Source organism: Phacochoerus africanus, chromosome 7 (assembly GCF_016906955.1).
Source record: "Phacochoerus africanus isolate WHEZ1 chromosome 7, ROS_Pafr_v1, whole genome shotgun sequence".
Taxonomy (NCBI): Eukaryota; Metazoa; Chordata; class Mammalia; order Artiodactyla; family Suidae; genus Phacochoerus; species Phacochoerus africanus.
The window spans coordinates 26,140,628-26,159,834 of NC_062550.1; the positions used below are offsets into that span (position 1 = coordinate 26,140,628).

General features: G+C 59.6%; 1 protein-coding gene across 2 annotated transcripts in view; it reads left to right on the plus strand.

Annotated features, from left to right (window-relative positions):
* The window catches only part of LRP1 (LDL receptor related protein 1), an 82,856-nt gene that overhangs the window by 46,947 nt on the left and 16,702 nt on the right, over nucleotides 1-19,207 (plus strand). For both annotated transcript variants that reach the window (XM_047786987.1, XM_047786986.1), the window contains 29 exons: nucleotides 1,379-1,583; nucleotides 1,763-1,927; nucleotides 2,379-2,623; nucleotides 2,850-2,981; nucleotides 3,470-3,697; nucleotides 3,928-4,102; nucleotides 4,188-4,282; nucleotides 4,542-4,691; nucleotides 4,815-4,955; nucleotides 5,229-5,363; nucleotides 7,130-7,261; nucleotides 7,506-7,640; nucleotides 8,014-8,143; nucleotides 8,270-8,396; nucleotides 9,005-9,156; nucleotides 9,240-9,364; nucleotides 9,654-10,031; nucleotides 11,330-11,519; nucleotides 14,872-15,076; nucleotides 15,448-15,640; nucleotides 16,297-16,422; nucleotides 16,629-16,757; nucleotides 17,016-17,135; nucleotides 17,342-17,455; nucleotides 17,754-17,903; nucleotides 17,981-18,103; nucleotides 18,434-18,550; nucleotides 18,695-18,823; nucleotides 19,076-19,198. In XM_047786987.1, coding sequence (XP_047642943.1) covers nucleotides 1,379-1,583; nucleotides 1,763-1,927; nucleotides 2,379-2,623; nucleotides 2,850-2,981; nucleotides 3,470-3,697; nucleotides 3,928-4,102; nucleotides 4,188-4,282; nucleotides 4,542-4,691; nucleotides 4,815-4,955; nucleotides 5,229-5,363; nucleotides 7,130-7,261; nucleotides 7,506-7,640; nucleotides 8,014-8,143; nucleotides 8,270-8,396; nucleotides 9,005-9,156; nucleotides 9,240-9,364; nucleotides 9,654-10,031; nucleotides 11,330-11,519; nucleotides 14,872-15,076; nucleotides 15,448-15,640; nucleotides 16,297-16,422; nucleotides 16,629-16,757; nucleotides 17,016-17,135; nucleotides 17,342-17,455; nucleotides 17,754-17,903; nucleotides 17,981-18,103; nucleotides 18,434-18,550; nucleotides 18,695-18,823; nucleotides 19,076-19,198 — 4,569 coding nt within the window. The remainder of the gene's footprint in view (nucleotides 1-1,378; nucleotides 1,584-1,762; nucleotides 1,928-2,378; nucleotides 2,624-2,849; nucleotides 2,982-3,469; nucleotides 3,698-3,927; nucleotides 4,103-4,187; nucleotides 4,283-4,541; nucleotides 4,692-4,814; nucleotides 4,956-5,228; nucleotides 5,364-7,129; nucleotides 7,262-7,505; nucleotides 7,641-8,013; nucleotides 8,144-8,269; nucleotides 8,397-9,004; nucleotides 9,157-9,239; nucleotides 9,365-9,653; nucleotides 10,032-11,329; nucleotides 11,520-14,871; nucleotides 15,077-15,447; nucleotides 15,641-16,296; nucleotides 16,423-16,628; nucleotides 16,758-17,015; nucleotides 17,136-17,341; nucleotides 17,456-17,753; nucleotides 17,904-17,980; nucleotides 18,104-18,433; nucleotides 18,551-18,694; nucleotides 18,824-19,075; nucleotides 19,199-19,207) is intronic.

Consider the following 19,207-nt stretch of genomic DNA (forward strand, 5'->3'; position numbering starts at 1 on the left):
GCCTGGGACTGACGCCAGGCGCAGCGCACCCAGACGGGGCCCTTGGGCGCTCGGAACCAGGGGACCAGATGCAGGCTGCCCAGAGCAGAGGCCCTTAGCTCCCCTATCCCCCACACTCTCGTTAATTGGGTTAGATTTTGCTGTGGGTCTCGGTGCCTGACGCCCCGTAATTATCGTCAGCAGAGCTGCCAGCCTGATAATTAACAAAATGATCAGCCTTTCTTTGGAACGGCCAGAATTGCAGGCTTGCAAGAAAAAAGCCATTTAGGGATGGGGTACCTGAATCCTGCCTTCTGTCCCAAGGCTGCCTCACCCATCACAGACTTCCTTGGATTAATAATAACACACGCTCCTGAATGTGCACCTGCCACACACACTGGACCTGGGAGATGGCAGGGAGCTAGGCCAAATGTCTGCCCTCATGGAGCTTACACACCAGTGGGAACTTCAGATATAAATACAGCACAGACTGTGATGAGGGGAGTGCCATGGATAAAGAGAAAGGGGTCAGGAGTTCCTGTTGTGGCAGCAGAAACAAATCCGACTAGGAACCATAAGGTTTCGGGTTCGATCCCTGGCCTCACTCAGTGGGTTAAGGATCTGGCATTGCTGTGAGCTGTGGTGTGGGTCGCAGACACAGCTCGGATGCCGTATTGCTATTGCTGTAGTGTAGGCCAGCAGCTGTAGCTCCGATTCAACACCTAACCTGGGAACTTCCATGTGTTGCGGGTACGGCCCTAAAAAGCAAAAAAAAAAAAAAAAGAGAGAGAGAGAGAGAAAGGGGTCAGTCAGGAGAATGAGGGTAACATTTAATTTGAATGGTCAAGGAAGGCCCTCTGAGAAGCCGACATCTGAGCAAAGACTTGAAAAAAGCACATTTGACTAAAGGAGTTGGTATTTGTAGTAGAGAAAATCTGAAACTATCTCAAATGTCTATTAACAGGGAAGGCCAAGTAGACTGATAACATTCACACCATCTAACAGTTTCTAAAGTAATTTTTTATGTATGCATATATATATATAGAGAGAGAGGGAGTGTTACAGTAGAAAAGGCTCTGGGGCTGTCTGTGGAATGACTGTCTATCTGCCTCATATTGAGTCTAGGTCTGCCTCCCAAGACTCTCACCCTCTGCTATGACCTACTCCTGGGGGTTACTCTCAGAGAGTTGCAGGCAAAACCCCCTTCCTCTGGGGTTCTGGAAGCCAGGCTTCAGCTTGATCTCCTGGGGCAGGGGGCCTGGGTAAGGAGAGTGGGGGTTCTCTGGACACACCAGAGATATTGGTAGAGGGTTGAGGGTGAGTTATCCAGGGTTCCTAGAATAGTGTGAGGACACCTCACCCCAGGTGATTCTAATCTCCTGTGACCTCTCGTCTCCAGCCCTGACCAGTTTTGAGGTGGTGATTCAGTACGGCCTGGCCACACCCGAGGGCCTGGCTGTAGACTGGATTGCAGGCAACATCTACTGGGTGGAGAGTAACCTGGACCAGATCGAGGTAGCCAAGCTGGATGGGACCCTTAGGACCACCCTGCTGGCCGGTGACATTGAGCACCCAAGGGCAATTGCACTGGATCCCCGGGATGGGTGAGGACCCCACCCAGCCCTCTTCTGGCCCCACCAGCCCCCTGAAGCCTCGTTCACCCAGCCCAGGCATACCTTTCTCTTCCATGCTCTCTGCTCCCTGCACCCTTCACCAAGGATCCTACCGCAGCCTCTCCCCAGACCCCCAGTTTGGCCCTCCTGACCCCCTCCCTACTCCCCAGGATCCTGTTTTGGACGGACTGGGATGCCAGCCTGCCCCGCATCGAGGCGGCCTCCATGAGTGGGGCCGGGCGCCGCACCATCCACCGGGAGACGGGCTCTGGGGGCTGGCCCAACGGGCTCACCGTGGACTACCTGGAGAAGCGCATCCTCTGGATCGATGCCAGGTCAGTGCCTTGCATCCCACCTGGGAGGCCACCACCCTCCTCTCCCCCTCAGGGGTGGAAGGCAAGGGTCCCAGGACTTGGCAGCCGTGAGAGGGAGTGGAGCCAGAACCATGGGCCAAGGAGTGCCGGCCGAGGGCTGGAGCACAACGCCTTCCTTGCTCACACATCTGGGGGCCCAGGGGAAGGGGAGGCTTTTTCTAGCTGATCTCCTCAAAGCGGTGCCTTTTTCTAACTTTTACTGCAGCCCTGGGTGCTGACAGGGTCCCTGGGGAGACACGAGCTGGAAGACTCTGGGAAGTGGGGGCAGAGCTGGGATCCCGCATGGTTCTTGCACCGCGGGCTGCGCCGTGGACTGGGGGGTGGGGGGCATGGAGGGTGGGAGCCCCGGGCCACACGCCCCAAGGGCTGAGACGCCCGTCAGCTCCTCACTCTGCCCCAACCCCGCTTTCAGGTCAGACGCCATTTACTCAGCCCGTTACGACGGCTCCGGTCACATGGAGGTGCTTCGGGGACACGAGTTCCTGTCACACCCGTTTGCAGTGACACTGTATGGCGGCGAGGTGTACTGGACAGACTGGCGGACAAACACGCTGGCCAAGGCCAACAAGTGGACCGGCCACAATGTCACCGTGGTACAGAGGACCAACACCCAGCCCTTTGACCTGCAGGTGTACCACCCCTCTCGGCAGCCCATGGGTAAGGGGCCGGGACTCAGCCCACAGCCTCCATAGAAGCCCCCGAGGGGGCAGGGGCCTGTGCTGGGACGGCAGATGGCCAGCCTGCTGACAGAGGTGGGTCTGGCAGCAGACGTAGCAGGCGGCGCTGGAAAGGGGTTGGGGGGGTGGCGAGGGGGTGAGCTGGGTGAGCAAGGCCAGGTAGGGTGGGTCACCAATGGTCTTGCTTTTCCTCTCTCCCCGCCTAGCTCCCAATCCCTGTGAGGCCAATGGAGGCCGGGGCCCCTGCTCCCACCTGTGTCTCATCAACTATAACCGGACCGTCTCCTGCGCCTGCCCGCACCTCATGAAGCTCCACAAGGACAACACCACCTGCTATGGTAGGAGGCCCCGCCCAGTGCCAGGGGGAAACCAGGGCTGAAGGGGACCCAGTCAGGTACCCAAGCTCTGGGTTGTAAGTGAAGGTAGACAGTCCCAGGTGTTCCCATCGTGGCTCAGTGTGTCGAGAACCTGACTAGTATCCGTGAGGTTGCGGGTTCGATCCCTGGCCTCGCTCAGTAGGTTAAGGATCTGGTGTTGCCGGGAGCTGTGGTGGAGGTCGCAGATGCAGCTCGGATCCCGCGTGGTTGTGGCTGTAGCCAGCAGCTGTAGCTCTAATTGGACTCCTAGCCTGGGAACTTCCATATGGCACAGGTGTGGCCCTAAAAAGAAAAAAAAAAAAGGTAGACTGTCCCCCACGGGAGGGGCCTAACAGGAGAGGTTCCAGCAGGAAAGTACCAGAAGCACACGGAAGGAACCAGGGGAATCTGGGTAGGGGGGACATGTGGAGGCAGGGGGCTGCCCTCAATGACCTGCCCCGTGCCCGCAGAGTTTAAGAAGTTCCTGCTGTACGCACGTCAGATGGAGATCCGGGGTGTGGACCTGGACGCCCCCTACTACAACTACATCATCTCCTTCACGGTGCCCGATATTGACAACGTCACCGTGCTGGACTACGACGCCCGCGAGCAGCGCGTTTACTGGTCCGACGTGCGGACACAGGCCATCAAGCGGGCCTTCATCAACGGCACGGGCGTGGAGACAGTCGTCTCTGCAGGTTCTGTCCTGGCCCTGGCCCTCCCCCTCCACTGGGCATGGGTACCACCCACTCAGCCCTGGTTGCAGCCCACACGCCCTGGTCCCCTCGGTCCTGCTCTCCCTTCTCCAAATCCTTTTCCTGGTGTCCTGTCCCCTGTTCCCCCAGAAATCCAGCCAGCCCCCTCTCCTCAAGCCCCCTGATCTATGTCCTGCAAACACCCAACCGCAACTCCCCACCGTGTCCCCCAGACTTGCCAAATGCCCACGGGCTGGCTGTCGATTGGGTGTCCCGAAACCTGTACTGGACGAGCTACGACACCAACAAGAAGCAGATCAACGTGGCCCGGCTGGATGGCTCTTTCAAGAACGCTGTGGTGCAGGGCCTGGAGCAGCCCCATGGCCTGGTGGTCCACCCCCTGCGCGGGTCCGTCCAGGGCTCTAGGTGGGGAGCATGGGGCGGGGGGCGGGGGAAGAAGAGGACTTCCTGACACCCACCCACCGTCCCATAGGAAGCTCTACTGGACAGACGGTGACAACATCAGCATGGCCAACATGGACGGCAGCAACCGCACCCTGCTCTTCAGTGGCCAGAGGGGCCCCGTGGGTACGAACTTGCCCTTCTGCCCTGCCACCCTTCCTTCCCTAATTCCTCTACCGGGAGATGCTCTCAGGGTTCCCACAGTTGCCCTGCTGTCTCCCCAAACTTCCAGCTTCGTACATGTTCTCCCCACCCTCCCCCCAGGCTACACAGCCCTCACACATACTCTGTGTCCATCCCCGGAGATGAGAGGCCCAGCTGGGTCAGGCCCCTGGCCCCCAGCCCCAGGGCCAGGCTCTCTGGCCGTGACACTCCCCTCTTCCAGGCCTGGCTATCGACTTCCCAGAAAGCAAACTCTACTGGATCAGCTCCAAGAATCACACCATCAACCGCTGCAACCTGGACGGGAGTGGGCTGGAGGTCATCGATGCCATGTGGAGCCAGCTGGGCAAGGCCACCGCCCTGGCCATCATGGGTGAGGGCCTCCGGATGGGAACAGGGGTGGGAGCGGAGCGGGCAGGGGCCCAACTGGCAGGGGAGACAGGGCTGGCCTAGGGAGGGGCCTCGCCCAGGGTCTCATCCCCTCCTTCCAACCCAGGGGACAAGCTGTGGTGGGCAGATCAGGTGTCGGAGAAGATGGGCACCTGCAACAAGGCTGACGGCTCAGGGTCCATGGTCCTGAGGAACAGCACCACCCTGGTCATGCACATGAAGGTCTATGATGAGAGCATCCAGCTGGGTGAGCAGGGCTGAGGGCCAGGGACGGTGGGCCAGGGTGACAGGGGTCGGGGCTGTGGCCAGGAGGGGCTGCAGGAGCCATGGGCAATCAAGCGGGAGTGGACACGGGTGAGGCTCTGCCCACCAGCCTGCAAGACAGAAGACCTGAGAGCTGGGTTGGGTGGTCCAGGTGAAGGGGTGACCATCCTGTCCCCAAGCAGCACAAGCCTGACCCCGAGGCCCTGAGGAGGACCACTAACCCTTCCCCTCGGTCTTCCCCCACCCCCGCCCCCAGACCACGAGGGCACCAACCCCTGCAGTGTCAATAACGGCGACTGCTCTCAGCTCTGCCTGCCCACGTCGGAGACCACCCGCTCCTGCATGTGCACCGCCGGCTACAGCCTCCGGAGTGGCCAGCAGGCCTGCGAGGGTCAGTGCCCCTGCCTCTCCTTCCCACCTTGGCCCCAGCCCCCAACCCCAATCCGTGCTTCTCTACGGCCCACCTTCCTCCTCTCACCTTAGGGGCGGGACTGCACTCCTGGTGTGTTAAATGCCTCCAGTTAGATGCGTAACAGTGCCTGCCGCTGGTTGCTGTGGGGAAGCCAGGGGCAGAAGTCCCTATCCCTGTATCTGCAGCCTTAACCAGAGGGGAGGAGGGCAACATGAAGCGGCTCTGACTTCAGTAACATTTTGGAGAAAGAGACATCGGAGCTGGGTTTTCTAGGGCACGTAGGGTGTGAGTGTGGTTCGAAGGAGTTAAGGGGCAGATGATCTGCAAGGCGAGGGGTCCAGAGCCCCAGGAGGGGGCCAACCAGGTGGTGGGCAGGGCGTGGGAGTCAGGGGTGAAGGTGTGGGGTGGGCGGGGCTCCCCCAGTTCTCAGCCCGGAGAGTCTGGAAAGTGGTGTTTGGGGCAGATTAACCTGGCGGCAGAGAGCCGGCTGGCGGGAGGAAGAGAAACCAAGGCAGTTAGACCAGTCAGGAGGCTATTAGCGTAATCCCAGTGTTAGGAGATGGGGCCGAGGCTGGGGCTTAGCAGCTGGATTGGAGAGAAGGGATGAAACTCAGAGACATTTCACAAGAACTTGCTGACTGATTTACAAGCTTGCCCCAGGACAGCATTTCCCAAAGTGCACTCCTGGGAACCTCCCTCTTTGATGTGGTAGATGTTACAGAAAGAAACGCTGGGTTGAGCAAAGTTTAAGTGGTTTTTTGCGGCAGAACTTCTCAGAGCCTTGAATATGCTCATCTGCCCTGGAATTTTTCAAGGGAAGACTTCAGAGTTTGGGGTCTGCCCAGACCCACTCAACCAAGAATCCCTTTTTTCAGGGAACCTGAGCAACCAGGAGCTATTTAGGGATTCGTTTGGGGGCATGCTATATGAAAGCATAGAGGCAAGGGAGGATTCTGGGGTGCGTGGATAGTGACGCTGCCTAAGAAATGGGACACCTGGGTAGGAGGTTGGCTCAGGAGAGGGATGTTGGAGACAGGGTATGGCACAGACCAGACGGACAAGAACCAAGAGGAAACTAAGGTGGAAATTTAGATTTGGGAGTCATCTAGTCCTATTGTTTGGTCTGACCCTCCCCCAGATTCTTCTTTTGAGGGGTACAGGGTTGTGTGGAGTGAGGCCAAACTGGATAGCAGAATTGGAGAGAAAGCCAGGTCTCTGCTGCCCTCTTGTGGCCATTAGGGGTCTCTCAAGTGGTTTCCCAGAGCTGTGGTCTCCTTTCCTCTCTTCCAGACTGGTGAGCTTGCCCAGGCTCCAGCCCCTAGGTCCCACACTAGGGTGTGTACATGTGTTGAGGGGGAGGTTATTCTGTCTGGGGGAAGATACCAAAAGGAAAGCAGAGGAGTTCCCACTGTGGCTTAAGAGCCCAACATAATGTCTGTGAGGACATGGGTTCAATCCCTGGCCCAGCTCAGTGGGCTAAGGATACAGTGTTGCCGCAAGTTGCAGCATAGGTTGCAGATGCGGCTCAGATCTGGTGTGGCTGTGACTGGCTGTGACGTAGGCGGGCAGCTGCAGCTCTGATTCAACCCCTAGCCTGGGAACTTCCATATGCCAAAGGTATGGCCGTAAAAAGAAAAGAAAAGGGAAAAAAAGAGAGAAGCAGAGGAAAATGGGTTTGAAGGTAACAGAAGCCAAGCTTAAGGGGTGTCATTGAGGCCCATGCTGGAAGTGTCTTTGTGTTTCAGGTGTGGGCTCCTTTCTCCTGTACTCTGTGCACGAGGGAATCCGGGGGATACCCCTGGATCCCAATGACAAGTCTGACGCCCTGGTCCCAGTGTCGGGGACCTCCCTGGCTGTCGGCATTGACTTCCATGCTGGTGAGCTGTTTGGTAGCAGGAGGGAGTGGGACGTGACCTGGGGGTGGGGGTGCTCTGGGGGTCCAGTTAGAGGCTGCTTGACCACAGCTGGAGGGGCTAGCACTTAGCTCCTCCCCACTCCCCTTCCAAGCCCCTGGTCCCCCCAGCTCTCAGTCACCTCTATCCTGACCACCTCGGGATTTTGACCCCCCACCTTGCCCCCTGCCTTGTTGAGCGTCCTTATGTGGTCCTACTCCACCTCCAGAAAATGACACCATTTACTGGGTGGACATGGGCCTAAGCACCATCAGCCGGGCTAAGCGAGACCAGACGTGGCGTGAGGACGTGGTGACCAATGGCATTGGCCGAGTGGAGGGCATCGCAGTGGACTGGATCGCAGGTGAGCCGTAGGGAGGGGGTCAGGGCTGAGGTGAGGCAGAAGATGGGGACGCAGGGTCTCAGAAGGAGGGGTCTGAGAAGGGGCAGGAACAGATCGGCGAGAAGCAGGGGTATTGGGTCAGGGCTGAGGTGAGGCAGAAGATGGGGACGCAGGGTCTCAGAGGGAGGGGTCTGAGAAGGGGCAGGAACAGATCGGCGAGAAGCAGGGGTATTGGGTCAGGGCTGAGGTGAGGCAGAAGATGGGGACGCAGGGTCTCAGAAGGAGGGGTCTGAGAAGGGGCAGGAACAGATCGGCGAGAAGCAGGGGTATTGGGGAACCAGGTACACACGTTCCTCCCTACCTGAACCCTGAGCCCCGCCTATTCCCTCCTCAGGCAACATCTACTGGACGGACCAGGGCTTTGACGTCATCGAGGTTGCCCGGCTCAATGGCTCTTTCCGCTACGTGGTCATCTCCCAGGGTCTGGATAAGCCCCGGGCTATCACCGTCCACCCGGAGAAGGGGTGAGGAACTGGGCAGGCTGGCCAGTCCCCACTCCTGGCTCTGGTCTGGCCCTGTGGCTCTGGCCACAGGTCCTCTCTCCTCCATGTTCTAGAGACTGACCCCCCTCTTCCACCTGCACCCCGCAGGTACTTGTTCTGGACTGAGTGGGGCCAGTATCCGCGTATAGAGAGGTCTCGGCTTGATGGCACCGAGCGAGTTGTGCTGGTTAACGTCAGCATCAGCTGGCCCAACGGCATCTCGGTGGACTATGAGGTTTGAACCCGGGCTTGGCCCTGGGGCTGAGGGGGTGGACCCGTGCTCTGGGGGGCAACTTCCCTTACCCTGTGCCCTGCTCCCTATGCTGAGCCCCTGATGGTGGGAAGATATGGAACCAAGCAGTCATGCCCAGTCACCAACCCAGAGTAGGATTCCACCACTCAGAGATGGGGGGGGCGGTCGCTCAGAAGTGGAGGGAGGAATTCCTGTCGTGGCTCCGCGGGAACAAATCTGATTAGCATCCATGACGACACTGGTTCGCCTGGCCTCGCTCAGTGGGTTAAGGATCCGGCGTTGCTGTGAGCTGTGGTGTAGGTCGCAGGCACGGCTCAGATCCTGCGCTGCTGCGCCTGAAGTGTAGGCCAGCAGCTACAGCTCTGACTTGACCCCTAGCCTGGGAACATCCATATGCGGCAGGTGTGGCTGCAAACTCCCCCACCCCCAAAAAAAGTGAAGTGGAGGGAAGCCTAGAGGTCGGCAGATCAGGTCAGAGGGCGGGAGGATATGGAGGAAGGAGGGGAAACGGCAAGAGGCAGGAGTGAGCAGGACACGCCTGCTGTCCGAACTTGGGGGCCAGCGGTGAGACGGGTGCCTCTGGCCCGCAGGATGGGAAGCTGTACTGGTGCGACGCCCGGACAGACAAGATTGAGCGGATTGACCTGGAGACGGGAGAGGACCGCGAGGTGGTTCTGTCCAGCAACAACATGGACATGTTCTCGGTGTCTGTGTTTGAGGAGTTCATCTACTGGAGTGACAGGTGGGCCTGGTCCTGGCCTTCTCCTGGGCTGTCTGTCCCCATCCCCGCCTTCCGGCTGACGCCAGGCCCTTCTCTTCCCCCAGGACGCACGCCAATGGCTCCATCAAGCGCGGGAGCAAGGACAACGCCACCGACTCCGTGCCCCTGCGGACTGGCATAGGCGTCCAACTCAAAGACATCAAAGTCTTCAACCGGGACCGGCAGAAAGGTGAGGCCGGGGCGCTGGGCAGGGCTGGAGAGGCCAGAGGGCCCCCCTGGGAGCCCAGAGTGAGGGGACAGGGAGAGAAGTTAGACCCCGGGGCACCATCCTGGGTCCCAGAAGCCCAAGGGTGGCAAGGAGGGGCTGAGGAGTTGAGCGCAGGGGCCTGGAGCGTTGTCTGAACTGGGGGTACCAAGGTGGGGCAGGGCACCAAGCAGTTTCCACCTCAGCGGAGGTGACAGAGACACCAAGGTGGGCCTGCCCTCCTTAACCTCCACCTTCCCCGTGCCCCCTGCAGGCACCAACGTGTGTGCAGTGGCCAATGGCGGGTGCCAGCAGCTGTGCCTGTACCGGGGTGGCGGGCAGCGGGCCTGCGCCTGCGCCCACGGGATGCTGGCTGAAGACGGGGCCACGTGCCGCGAGTATGCGGGCTACCTGCTCTACTCGGAGCGCACCATCCTCAAGAGCATCCACCTGTCGGACGAGCGCAACCTCAACGCTCCGGTGCAGCCCTTCGAGGACCCCGAGCACATGAAGAACGTCATCGCTCTGGCCTTCGACTACCGAGCAGGCACCTCCCCGGGCACCCCCAACCGCATCTTCTTCAGCGACATCCACTTTGGGAACATCCAGCAGATCAATGACGATGGCTCGAGCAGGACCACCATTGTGGAGAGTGAGCCCAGACTCCGACTCCTCCTAGGAAGCAGGGGTCGGGGTGGGGATGGTCACATTCAGGGTGGAGAAGCCTCAGACACCCACCACCCACCCCTGCCCCAGATCTGAATCCCGCCTGCCTCGGTGTCCCTGACAGATGGCTGGTGACTCACACTGCAGCCATTGTAGTTGCTTGAAAGTTTCTCCTCCTTTGGAGCCAGAGGTATCCCCTCTCGTCTTAGTTCTGCTCCCAGGCTGCACAAAATGAGCCGAAGCTCTCTGCATGTTTGGTGCTCACAGAACAGGCTGCAGAGATGGGGCAGGTTCAAGCCCAGGATTTCAGTCACTTGGGCACGTTTTCTCTGCTCTCTAAGCCTCAGATTCCTTATCTGCATAAAGGGACAGGATCACCTGAGATGGTGGTGGGAAAATTTAGTTCAGCCCAGGACACATCACTCACTGTCCATGAAGGGTGGTGGGTGTTTGAGCTGTCATCCTGGGACAGCTGTTTGGCTCTTGGAAAACGGCTGTTTTGTTGCAGTAGTTTGCTCTTCTCAGGGCTGGATGCCCTGGGTCCTTTGGTTCATTTGTTTATGCGTTCATCACTCCTGTCCTTAAAGACCTGCCATGCATGGAACTAGGTGCTGGGCATACAGTGCTTCTAAAACCAGACCTGTCCTTTCCACCTCCTTGGCCATTTTCTGCTCCACGGAATCCAGTCCGCATGTCTGTCTAAAAATGCAGTGTCCAGAGCTACACTTGACACCCTGTAATTGTAGCCTGATCAGGAGAGGCTGCCAGAAAGGTCTCTTCCTTCGGGCTATTGTTCAGGCCACAATACTTCTGTTAACGCAGGCTTCTGGCAACCACATCGCCAGACAGCTTGAAGCCACTGAAACACCTGAGTCTTTTCTGTTAAACTAAGTTCTGCTGCGTCTCTTTCATCGTGCACTTAGTTCTTTAACCTGAGCTTAAAATCTCTACCCAACAATCTGGTTCAAGGTCTTTTTGCGTTGGAAGCTCCCCAGTACAGCCCACGTGGGATCTGATTTACTGAAATCCAGTTTGCACCCAACTTGGCAGAACTCTAGCTCCAGAGAAGTGTGGCCACAGCGTAAAGCCAACCTCCTGTGGTGGGGAGACACAGGCACAGGAGTTAGGGGAACGGACTATGGATCGTTTGGGTGGGAAACTGAAGTCTAGGAGGGATTGGGCACCAGCCCCGCATATGCGGGAAGAATTGGGTGACCCAGGCCATCCCCCTGGCTCTGTCCTCTGGCCCTGTCCTAACGGGTCATTGCTCCTGTTTGCTTGCAGATGTGGGCTCCGTGGAAGGCTTGGCCTATCACCGCGGCTGGGACACTCTCTACTGGACAAGCTACACGACATCCACCATCACCCGCCACACAGTGGACCAGACCCGCCCAGGGGCCTTCGAGCGAGAGACGGTCATCACCATGTCTGGAGACGACCACCCCCGGGCCTTTGTGTTGGACGAGTGCCAGAAGTGAGCTGCAGGCTCGGGGCATGGGGAGGAATGGGCCACAGGGTGCTAGAAACCACCTCCTGGGAGACTGGGCCAGGGGTTCCAGGAACACGAGAGCCTGGCTCTAATCCAAGCTCAGTCAGTTCCTTGCTGTGTGACCTTGGACCAGCTGCATGACCTCTCTGAGCTTCAGTTTCCTCATCAGTCATATGAGGACACTCACATTTCAGGTGGCTCATCAAGGGGAGGATGAGGGGGCTATGGAGGACCCTCTGGCTTGATGATTAATTGACTCATTCATTGGCAAGCCATGTTCAAGGCACCTAGTAGGTCCTCTGTATTTCTGGGACTCCAAGCTTCAGGCAAAGATTGTTCTACCTGGCTAGGAAGAGAAAGGACTGGTGGAAAACACCGACGACCCACACAGGGCTGGACCAGGAGGCGTCACGAGGGTGGTGGGTTGGCGTGGGGTCTGGAAGTGGAAAGGCCAGGGAAGGGCAGCCCGGACTGGGCTGAGCAAGCGCCAGCGGGGGGGGACTCCAGATGGGAAAGGACGGTGAGGGGCCTCCCCAACACCCAGGCCAGTCGAAGTTTCCATGGGCGGGGCAGGCTGAGGATGCCCAGGAGGCTGGGCTGAGGTTGCAAAGGGAGAATTTGGGAGGAAACCCCCTGAAGGGGTGCACATCCCTGACCTCCACGCTCTGCTCTTCTGCTGGGGCAGCACCTGTCCCCACCGTGAGGTCCCCCACCCTCACCTTAGCACTCCCAGCCCACATGCAAGCAAAACTTTTTTCCCCTGGATTCAGCAGCGCTTGGAATGTTTTCCCAAAGCTTTACTAGGAAACTAAGGGGCAAACAAAACCCAAAAACGGGAATTCCTATTGTGGCCCAGCAGAAACGAATCTGACTGGCATCCATGAGGACGCAGGTTTGATCCCTGGCCTCACTTAGTGGGTTAAGGATTCCGGCACTGCTGTGAGCTGTGCTGTAGGTCACAGACACGGCTCAGATCCTTTGTGGCCTGTGGCACAGGGTGACAGCTGCAGCTCCGATTTGACCCCTAGCCTGGAACCTCCATATGCTGCAGGTGCGGCCCTAAAAGGACAAAAGACAAAAACAAAAAAAACAAAAGACAAAAAAACAAAAGCAGCTACTTAGAAACTGTGAGTGTACTAAACCTAGATTCCTCCCCTGATGCAACCCACATCTGGCCCCAGCTCAGCCTGCCTGGCCCACTGACCACTGAAGGGCCCTTCCTGCCCCAGTCCTGTCCTACATGTACACAGCTCATGCTAGAGATCCCTCTGTGACCCTCAGTGACTTCACCTGCCTGGGGCTGGCCAGAGGCTCATGTGGAGGGGCTGGGCCTGGAGCTCTGGAAGGGCCACGCTCTGAGCCCCCCTGCCTGCCTCCCACTGTTGATCCAGAGGTGACCGGGCAATGCAGCTTCAGAAGCTCCACCAGGTTCCTTTTGCTCTGAGCCCAGGGGATTCAGTCCCTCTCTCAGCAAAGGACTTTTGATAACCAGCCGTGTGCTGAGGATCCAGTAGGGCTCGGGGTGGACGTCGGCCCTGTGTTGGCATATTTGATTCTTGCCCTGACGAGGCTGCAGGCAGCTCCATGAGTGGGTGACGGGGACCTGATCTGGGGTCTGGAAGTCGGGGAGCATGTCCTCAAGGAGAAGACGCAGGTCTGGAGGAGGACTGGGGAACCGAAGCCAGGCAGGGCACAGGAGAAAGAGCTGAGCTGTCTGGGAGAGGCTGTCCCTTGGCCAGAAGGAGTGAGCGCTTTGGAGGAACTGGAGGGAACCAGTGTGGACCCAGAGGGGTCGGGGCCTTCCGCTGGCCCAGCTAGAAGATCACTGCCTGCCCCTCAGGAAAGCCTCCCTCCCCACCCTTCCCCACAGCCTCTTCCTGGGGAGCAGTTTTACCCAGCTTGGGATCCGCTTTGCACAGTGACAGCACAGATCGTTCTGCCACGTGTAGCAGTTTGTCATGATAGGAGGAGAGTCGTGACAGCCTCCCCACCCGCCCAGAGTGTGCTGGGCTGTACCTGAGGGTGTGGGCGTCCCTGGTGGGAAGGAAGATAACTCTGGCAACTGCCCTAGGACACCCAGTTTCTCTGTGGAGGCCGGAGGGAGGCGGCTCCATCCACTCCCATCCTGATTCCAGGGCCTCCAGAACCCCGTCCCTCCCCCACGAGGCCCTTAGCACCAGAGCCTTCTGCTCAGGGGCATAGGAGCAGCCAGCACCTCACTGAGCTTAGAGGCAGGATGGAGAGACTGGGGGAGGGGGTGTTAAAAATGAGGCCTGGAGGAGTGTGAGGAGACACGTCCAGCTGCTGAGCACAGCCACGTGGCCAGAGCAGCAGAGGGAGGAGGGGCACAGAGGCTGGGAGGCTGAGAGCAGGTCCTGTGAGGGAACTGAAAAGGGGTCTGGCTTTGGTGTGGCTCAGTGCTTCTCAAACTCCAGGGCGCGAGGGTGGCCTGGGGAGCACTGGAAAGTCGGATTCCCCAGCCTCACCCCTACCCTAACTGCGGGTGACTCTTCAGGGTGGAAGCCCCAGAGATTGCCATCCAATGGGGGTGTCTGAGGACCGTACTGTCAGCCCAATGTAGGGCTTGAGCAGCCCTGCGGTCTACCACACTCATCTCTGGGGCCTCACCACCCCCCAGGGAGCACTGTGTTGGGGGGGGTGCCACTTCCGCCACGTCCTTTAGCGAGAGGCAGCCAAGGTTCAGAGGCCGAGAGGCTCCTTCAGTGTCAGAGCTAGTGAGGGGCAGCAGAGCAGGGGTTCAGATCCCAAATGTACGAAGGCCTTAAACCACGGAGAGGGTGACTCTTGGGAACTTGATAGAATCCACGCATCCCCAGGACCTAGGACACACTGGACACTCAACATCAGTTTCCTGGATGTCAGAAGGGAGCAGTTAAGAAAAAAATAACAGAAATCCCCACATAGCACTACAGCTGTCCTTTAATCCTAAGCTCCTCTAGTGTCATCCTGCCTTCAAAGAGCGGGAAACAGGCCCAGGGGGGTTAAGTAACTTGCTAAGGTTCCTGGCTAATAAGTGCTGGAGCCCTAGAGCCTGAGTCACCCGGCTACACTGTCTCAGAAAACTCAGGTGGCCATTTCACAGGCACTGAGAAACGCTTGTGTGTGCACATGCGTGTGGGCACACACATGCACACACACACAGAGGCAGTCCTGTGTGGCAGCGGTTCCCGGTCACCAGGGCCGTGTTGGCCTTGGCAGCTCTGAGGTTGCCTGCAGTGCTGGGTTCTGGCTCGCAGCCTGGCCGACCCCTGTGCACGTCCTCGTGGCAGGCTCCCTGGCTTTGGGTCCTGACCTCCGCGGCCCTGTCTTCCCCCAGCCTGATGTTCTGGACCAACTGGAACGAGCAGCACCCCAGCATCATGCGGGCAGCCCTGTCGGGAGCTAATGTCCTGACTCTCATCGAGAAGGACATCCGCACCCCCAACGGCCTGGCCATCGACCACCGGGCTGAGAAGCTCTACTTCTCCGATGCCACCCTGGACAAGATCGAGCGGTGCGAGTATGACGGCTCCCATCGCTACGTGAGTCTCCGGGCCAGACAGGATGGGAGGCACCAGGGGGCCAGCGTCAGGGGACGGCCAGGCAGTCGGGTCAGGGCTGCCCAGGCACAGGGAGGAGAAAGGGAGGCCGCCTGGCGTGGTGGGAAGAGCCAGGAGGACAATGAGGAGTCCTAGCCAGGCCCTGACGTCACCGCTCCACCATCCTCGGCCTTCCATGCTTGGCTCCCTCAGTAGTTACATGAGGGAGGTGATAAGAGGCCTTTGCAGATCCTATCCCTTTGGTGACTGTGCTGAGGGAGCCGGCCCAGCCCCTGGAGCCAGGTGCGGGGCGGTGGGGGGGCTGGAGGCAGGCGAGGGCGAGCGCCTTGACGGGGCTGATGCTGCCTCCCCAGGTGATCCTGAAGTCAGAGCCGGTGCACCCCTTCGGGCTGGCAGTGTACGGGGAGCACATCTTCTGGACCGACTGGGTGCGGCGGGCCGTGCAGCGGGCCAACAAGTACGTGGGCAGCGACATGAAGCTGCTGCGTGTGGACATCCCCCAGCAGCCCATGGGCATCATCGCCGTGGCCAATGACACCAACAGCTGTGAGTGGGGCCACTGCCACCAGCCTTGCTCCCCTGCCCATCATGCCAGCATGAACACACACACACAAAAGACCCTGGGCCTGCTCCCCCAGGGCCTCCATGTGCACAGACCCACACTTGTACACACCTGCACCCTCAAGAAACTCCTTCCAAAACAGCTCACACTCCTCTACTCCAGCTCCCCCGAGACATCTGCATGCTGGCACACAAACACACACATCCAACTGGCTTCATCCACATCTTTGAATGCTCCCAGCACATGCTCCAATCATTCCTCCCACCCAGAACCGCACATACCCGGCGGAACCTGATCTCACACCCATTCCAGGTTGTGCCCCCTCCACCCTCTGTGTGCACAGTACAGACACTCCCACCCCGGGTCTGGTGACCAGGGGTCCCCCCCCACAGATCTGCAGCTTTCCCAGCCTCCCACACCCTCCTCACACACACCTGGGGCCCCCAAGCCTCCCACTTAAGAGCACACACATCCTCGACCCCAGATCCACCCCAAACGCTCCCACCTGGCCCTCCCACAGCAGCCCCCACCCCAGCCATGAGCCACATGTCACAGCTGGTGCCAGGAAGCTCGGGGGTGGGCATTGTGCGTGTGCCCAGCAGAGAACGCTCTCAGCCATGGCCTTGCCTCCCTGCTGCAGGCGAACTCTCCCCTTGCCGCATCAACAATGGGGGCTGCCAGGACCTGTGTCTGCTCACCCACCAAGGCCATGTCAACTGCTCCTGCCGAGGGGGCCGCATCCTTCAGGAGGACCTCACCTGCCAGGGTGAGAGAGAGAGGAGGGAGGAGGGCACCAGCGGGGGACCCCAGGCACAGATGGGCACCGTCTCTTCCCAGACTTTCCAACAGCCCCATCCCCGAAGCTTTTCATTGAGCAGAAATAGGATGACCTCAGTTCCTGCAGGGAGAGGGATCTGGGTGCTTGAGGCCCCAGCACCCTGGCTCCTGCAGCACCTCCACCTTCCTCCCCAGCGGTGAATTCCTCGTGCCGAGCACAAGATGAGTTTGAGTGTGCCAACGGCGAGTGCATCAACTTCAGCCTGACATGTGACGGCGTCTCTCACTGCAAGGACAAGTCTGACGAGAAGCCGTCCTACTGCAGTAAGGACCACCCCCCCAGGCTCCCACCTCCTGAGTCACCAGTCTCAGCCCCCAGCAGGGTGGGGCATGGGAGTGAGGAGCAAAAGCCGGGGCCTGGAGGAGTTTGGGGAACTTATGAAGGGTGGAGCCATCTTAAGCCCGGTGCCAGGCCTGTAGCAGGGGCTCAGTTGTGTCGAGGGAGCGAAGGCACGAGGTCTCATCAGAGGCAGCCCCTCCCCTGTAGCTGCTGCTGACTGTGGCCTGCTCCCCGATCCACAGACACACGCCGCTGCAAGAAGACCTTCCGCCAGTGCAATAACGGGCGCTGTGTGTCCAACATGCTGTGGTGCAACGGGGCAGATGACTGCGGGGATGGCTCTGATGAGATTCCCTGCAACAGTGAGTGGGACTGGTGTAGGCCTCAGACCCCCCATACCACCCCCACCCTGGCTCTGAGCTTTGGTCCCCAGACCCCGGGGAGTCTGGTTCAGGGTATGTTATGATGGGCCCAGGCAGACAATTTGGGCCAGGAGCTCTGGCCTGGGCCCATCTGGCCCCACGGGAAGGACCCCACCTGATGGCCCCCGGGGGGGGTGCTGTTCTAGAGACGGCCTGCAGTGTGGGCGAATTCCGCTGCCGGGACGGCACCTGCATCGGGAACTCCAGCCGCTGCAACCAGTTTGTGGACTGTGAGGATGCCTCGGACGAGATGAACTGCAGTGAGCGATGCCCTATCCTGGTGCCTTGTCGTCTCGGCTCCCCTCCCCTCCACCCACGGTCCTCACTGCCTTCCCCCTGGCTCACAAGCAGCCTCAGTCCCCTCCCAGCCTGCCTCAGACCTGGGCTCCCCTGGGACTCGGAGGGGGCAGGGAGTGGAAGATGTGGACAGAGCCCCCCAGCAAAGGACACGGTTCAACTTTCTAAAACCCAAGGGTCCATGTGAGCCAGCAGCTCCGAGGGAGGGTGTTTAATGGGAAGCGGGTATCACCCCTCATCCCTGCCCCCGTCCCTCACCAGGCGCCACTGACTGCAGCAGCTACTTCCGCCTGGGGGTGAAGGGTGTGCGCTTCCAGCCCTGTGAGCGGACGTCCCTCTGCTACGCGCCCAGCTGGGTGTGTGATGGCGCCAACGACTGTGGGGACTACAGCGACGAGCGCGACTGCCCAGGTCTGGTCAGCAGGCAGGTGTGGGGTGGGCAGTGGACCCCCGAGGTGGCTGTGCCCTCACGCCTCCCTCTCCCCCAGGTGTGAAGCGTCCCAGGTGCCCCCTCAACTACTTTGCCTGCCCCAGTGGGCGCTGCATCCCCATGAGCTGGACGTGTGACAAGGAGGATGACTGTGAACATGGCGAGGATGAGACCCACTGCAGTGAGTGATCCCAGCCCCGCTCACCCAAGCCGTGGGGGGTGAGGGTGCCTGTGGGGGTGTGGGGGCTTCATCAAGACCCTGTCCAGACCCCACTGCTTGGTTCCCTCCCAGGAAATGCCCTCCTGGAAGAAAGGATCCTAGGGCCTCATCCTTTGACCCCCTCTCAGACCCACAGGCTCAGAGAGAGGGCCATCTTTCTAGCTCCTGCTGAGCTCCCCCTCACATACATGTGCCATGGGTGTCTCTCCCATTTGTCTTGTGGCATCTACCTGCCAAGCTGCATGACCCATCTTCCCTCCCCCACCTAACTGTGGCTTCCCACCGCCCCAGACAAGTTCTGCTCAGAGGCCCAGTTTGAGTGCCAGAACCATCGTTGCATCTCCAAGCAGTGGCTGTGTGACGGCAGTGATGACTGCGGGGACGGCTCAGATGAGGCAGCTCACTGCGGTGAGGGGTCCCCAGCATCAAGTTGGGGAGATGGCCCCGGGAGGGACAGGACCTCCCCCCCCAACTCAGGGACAGCACAGCGGTGGGGACATCACCCAGCGGCCAGGCCCTGCATCTCTCAGTGGCTCCCTGTTCGCCCTACAGAAGGCAAGACCTGTGGCCCCAACTCCTTCTCCTGCCCGGGCACCCACATGTGTGTCCCTGAGCGCTGGCTCTGTGACGGTGACAAGGACTGTGCTGACGGCGCAGACGAGAGCATCACAGCCGGCTGCTGTGAGCATCAGGGGCCCCGAGGAGCGGGGTGGGCAGCACCTGGTCACAGTCTCACGTTGCAGAAGGGGAAACCAAGGTCAAGGAGAGGAAGTGTGTCCATGGAGGCCGCTCTGGTGGTCGGTAGCAGATCCCTACCTACAGCTCAGGGCTCCAGAGATCTGCCGGTTCCACCACTCAGACCCCAGGAAGGTCGGGGGTAACAGTCAGCAGCCTGTTGGCAGGGCTGAGGGCCGTGTCCGCCTCTGTCCACAGTGTACAACAACACCTGCGATGACCGCGAGTTCATGTGTCAGAACCGCCAGTGCATCCCCAAGCATTTCATGTGTGACCACGACCGTGACTGCGCCGACGGTTCTGACGAGTCCCCCGAGTGTGGTGAGCCCG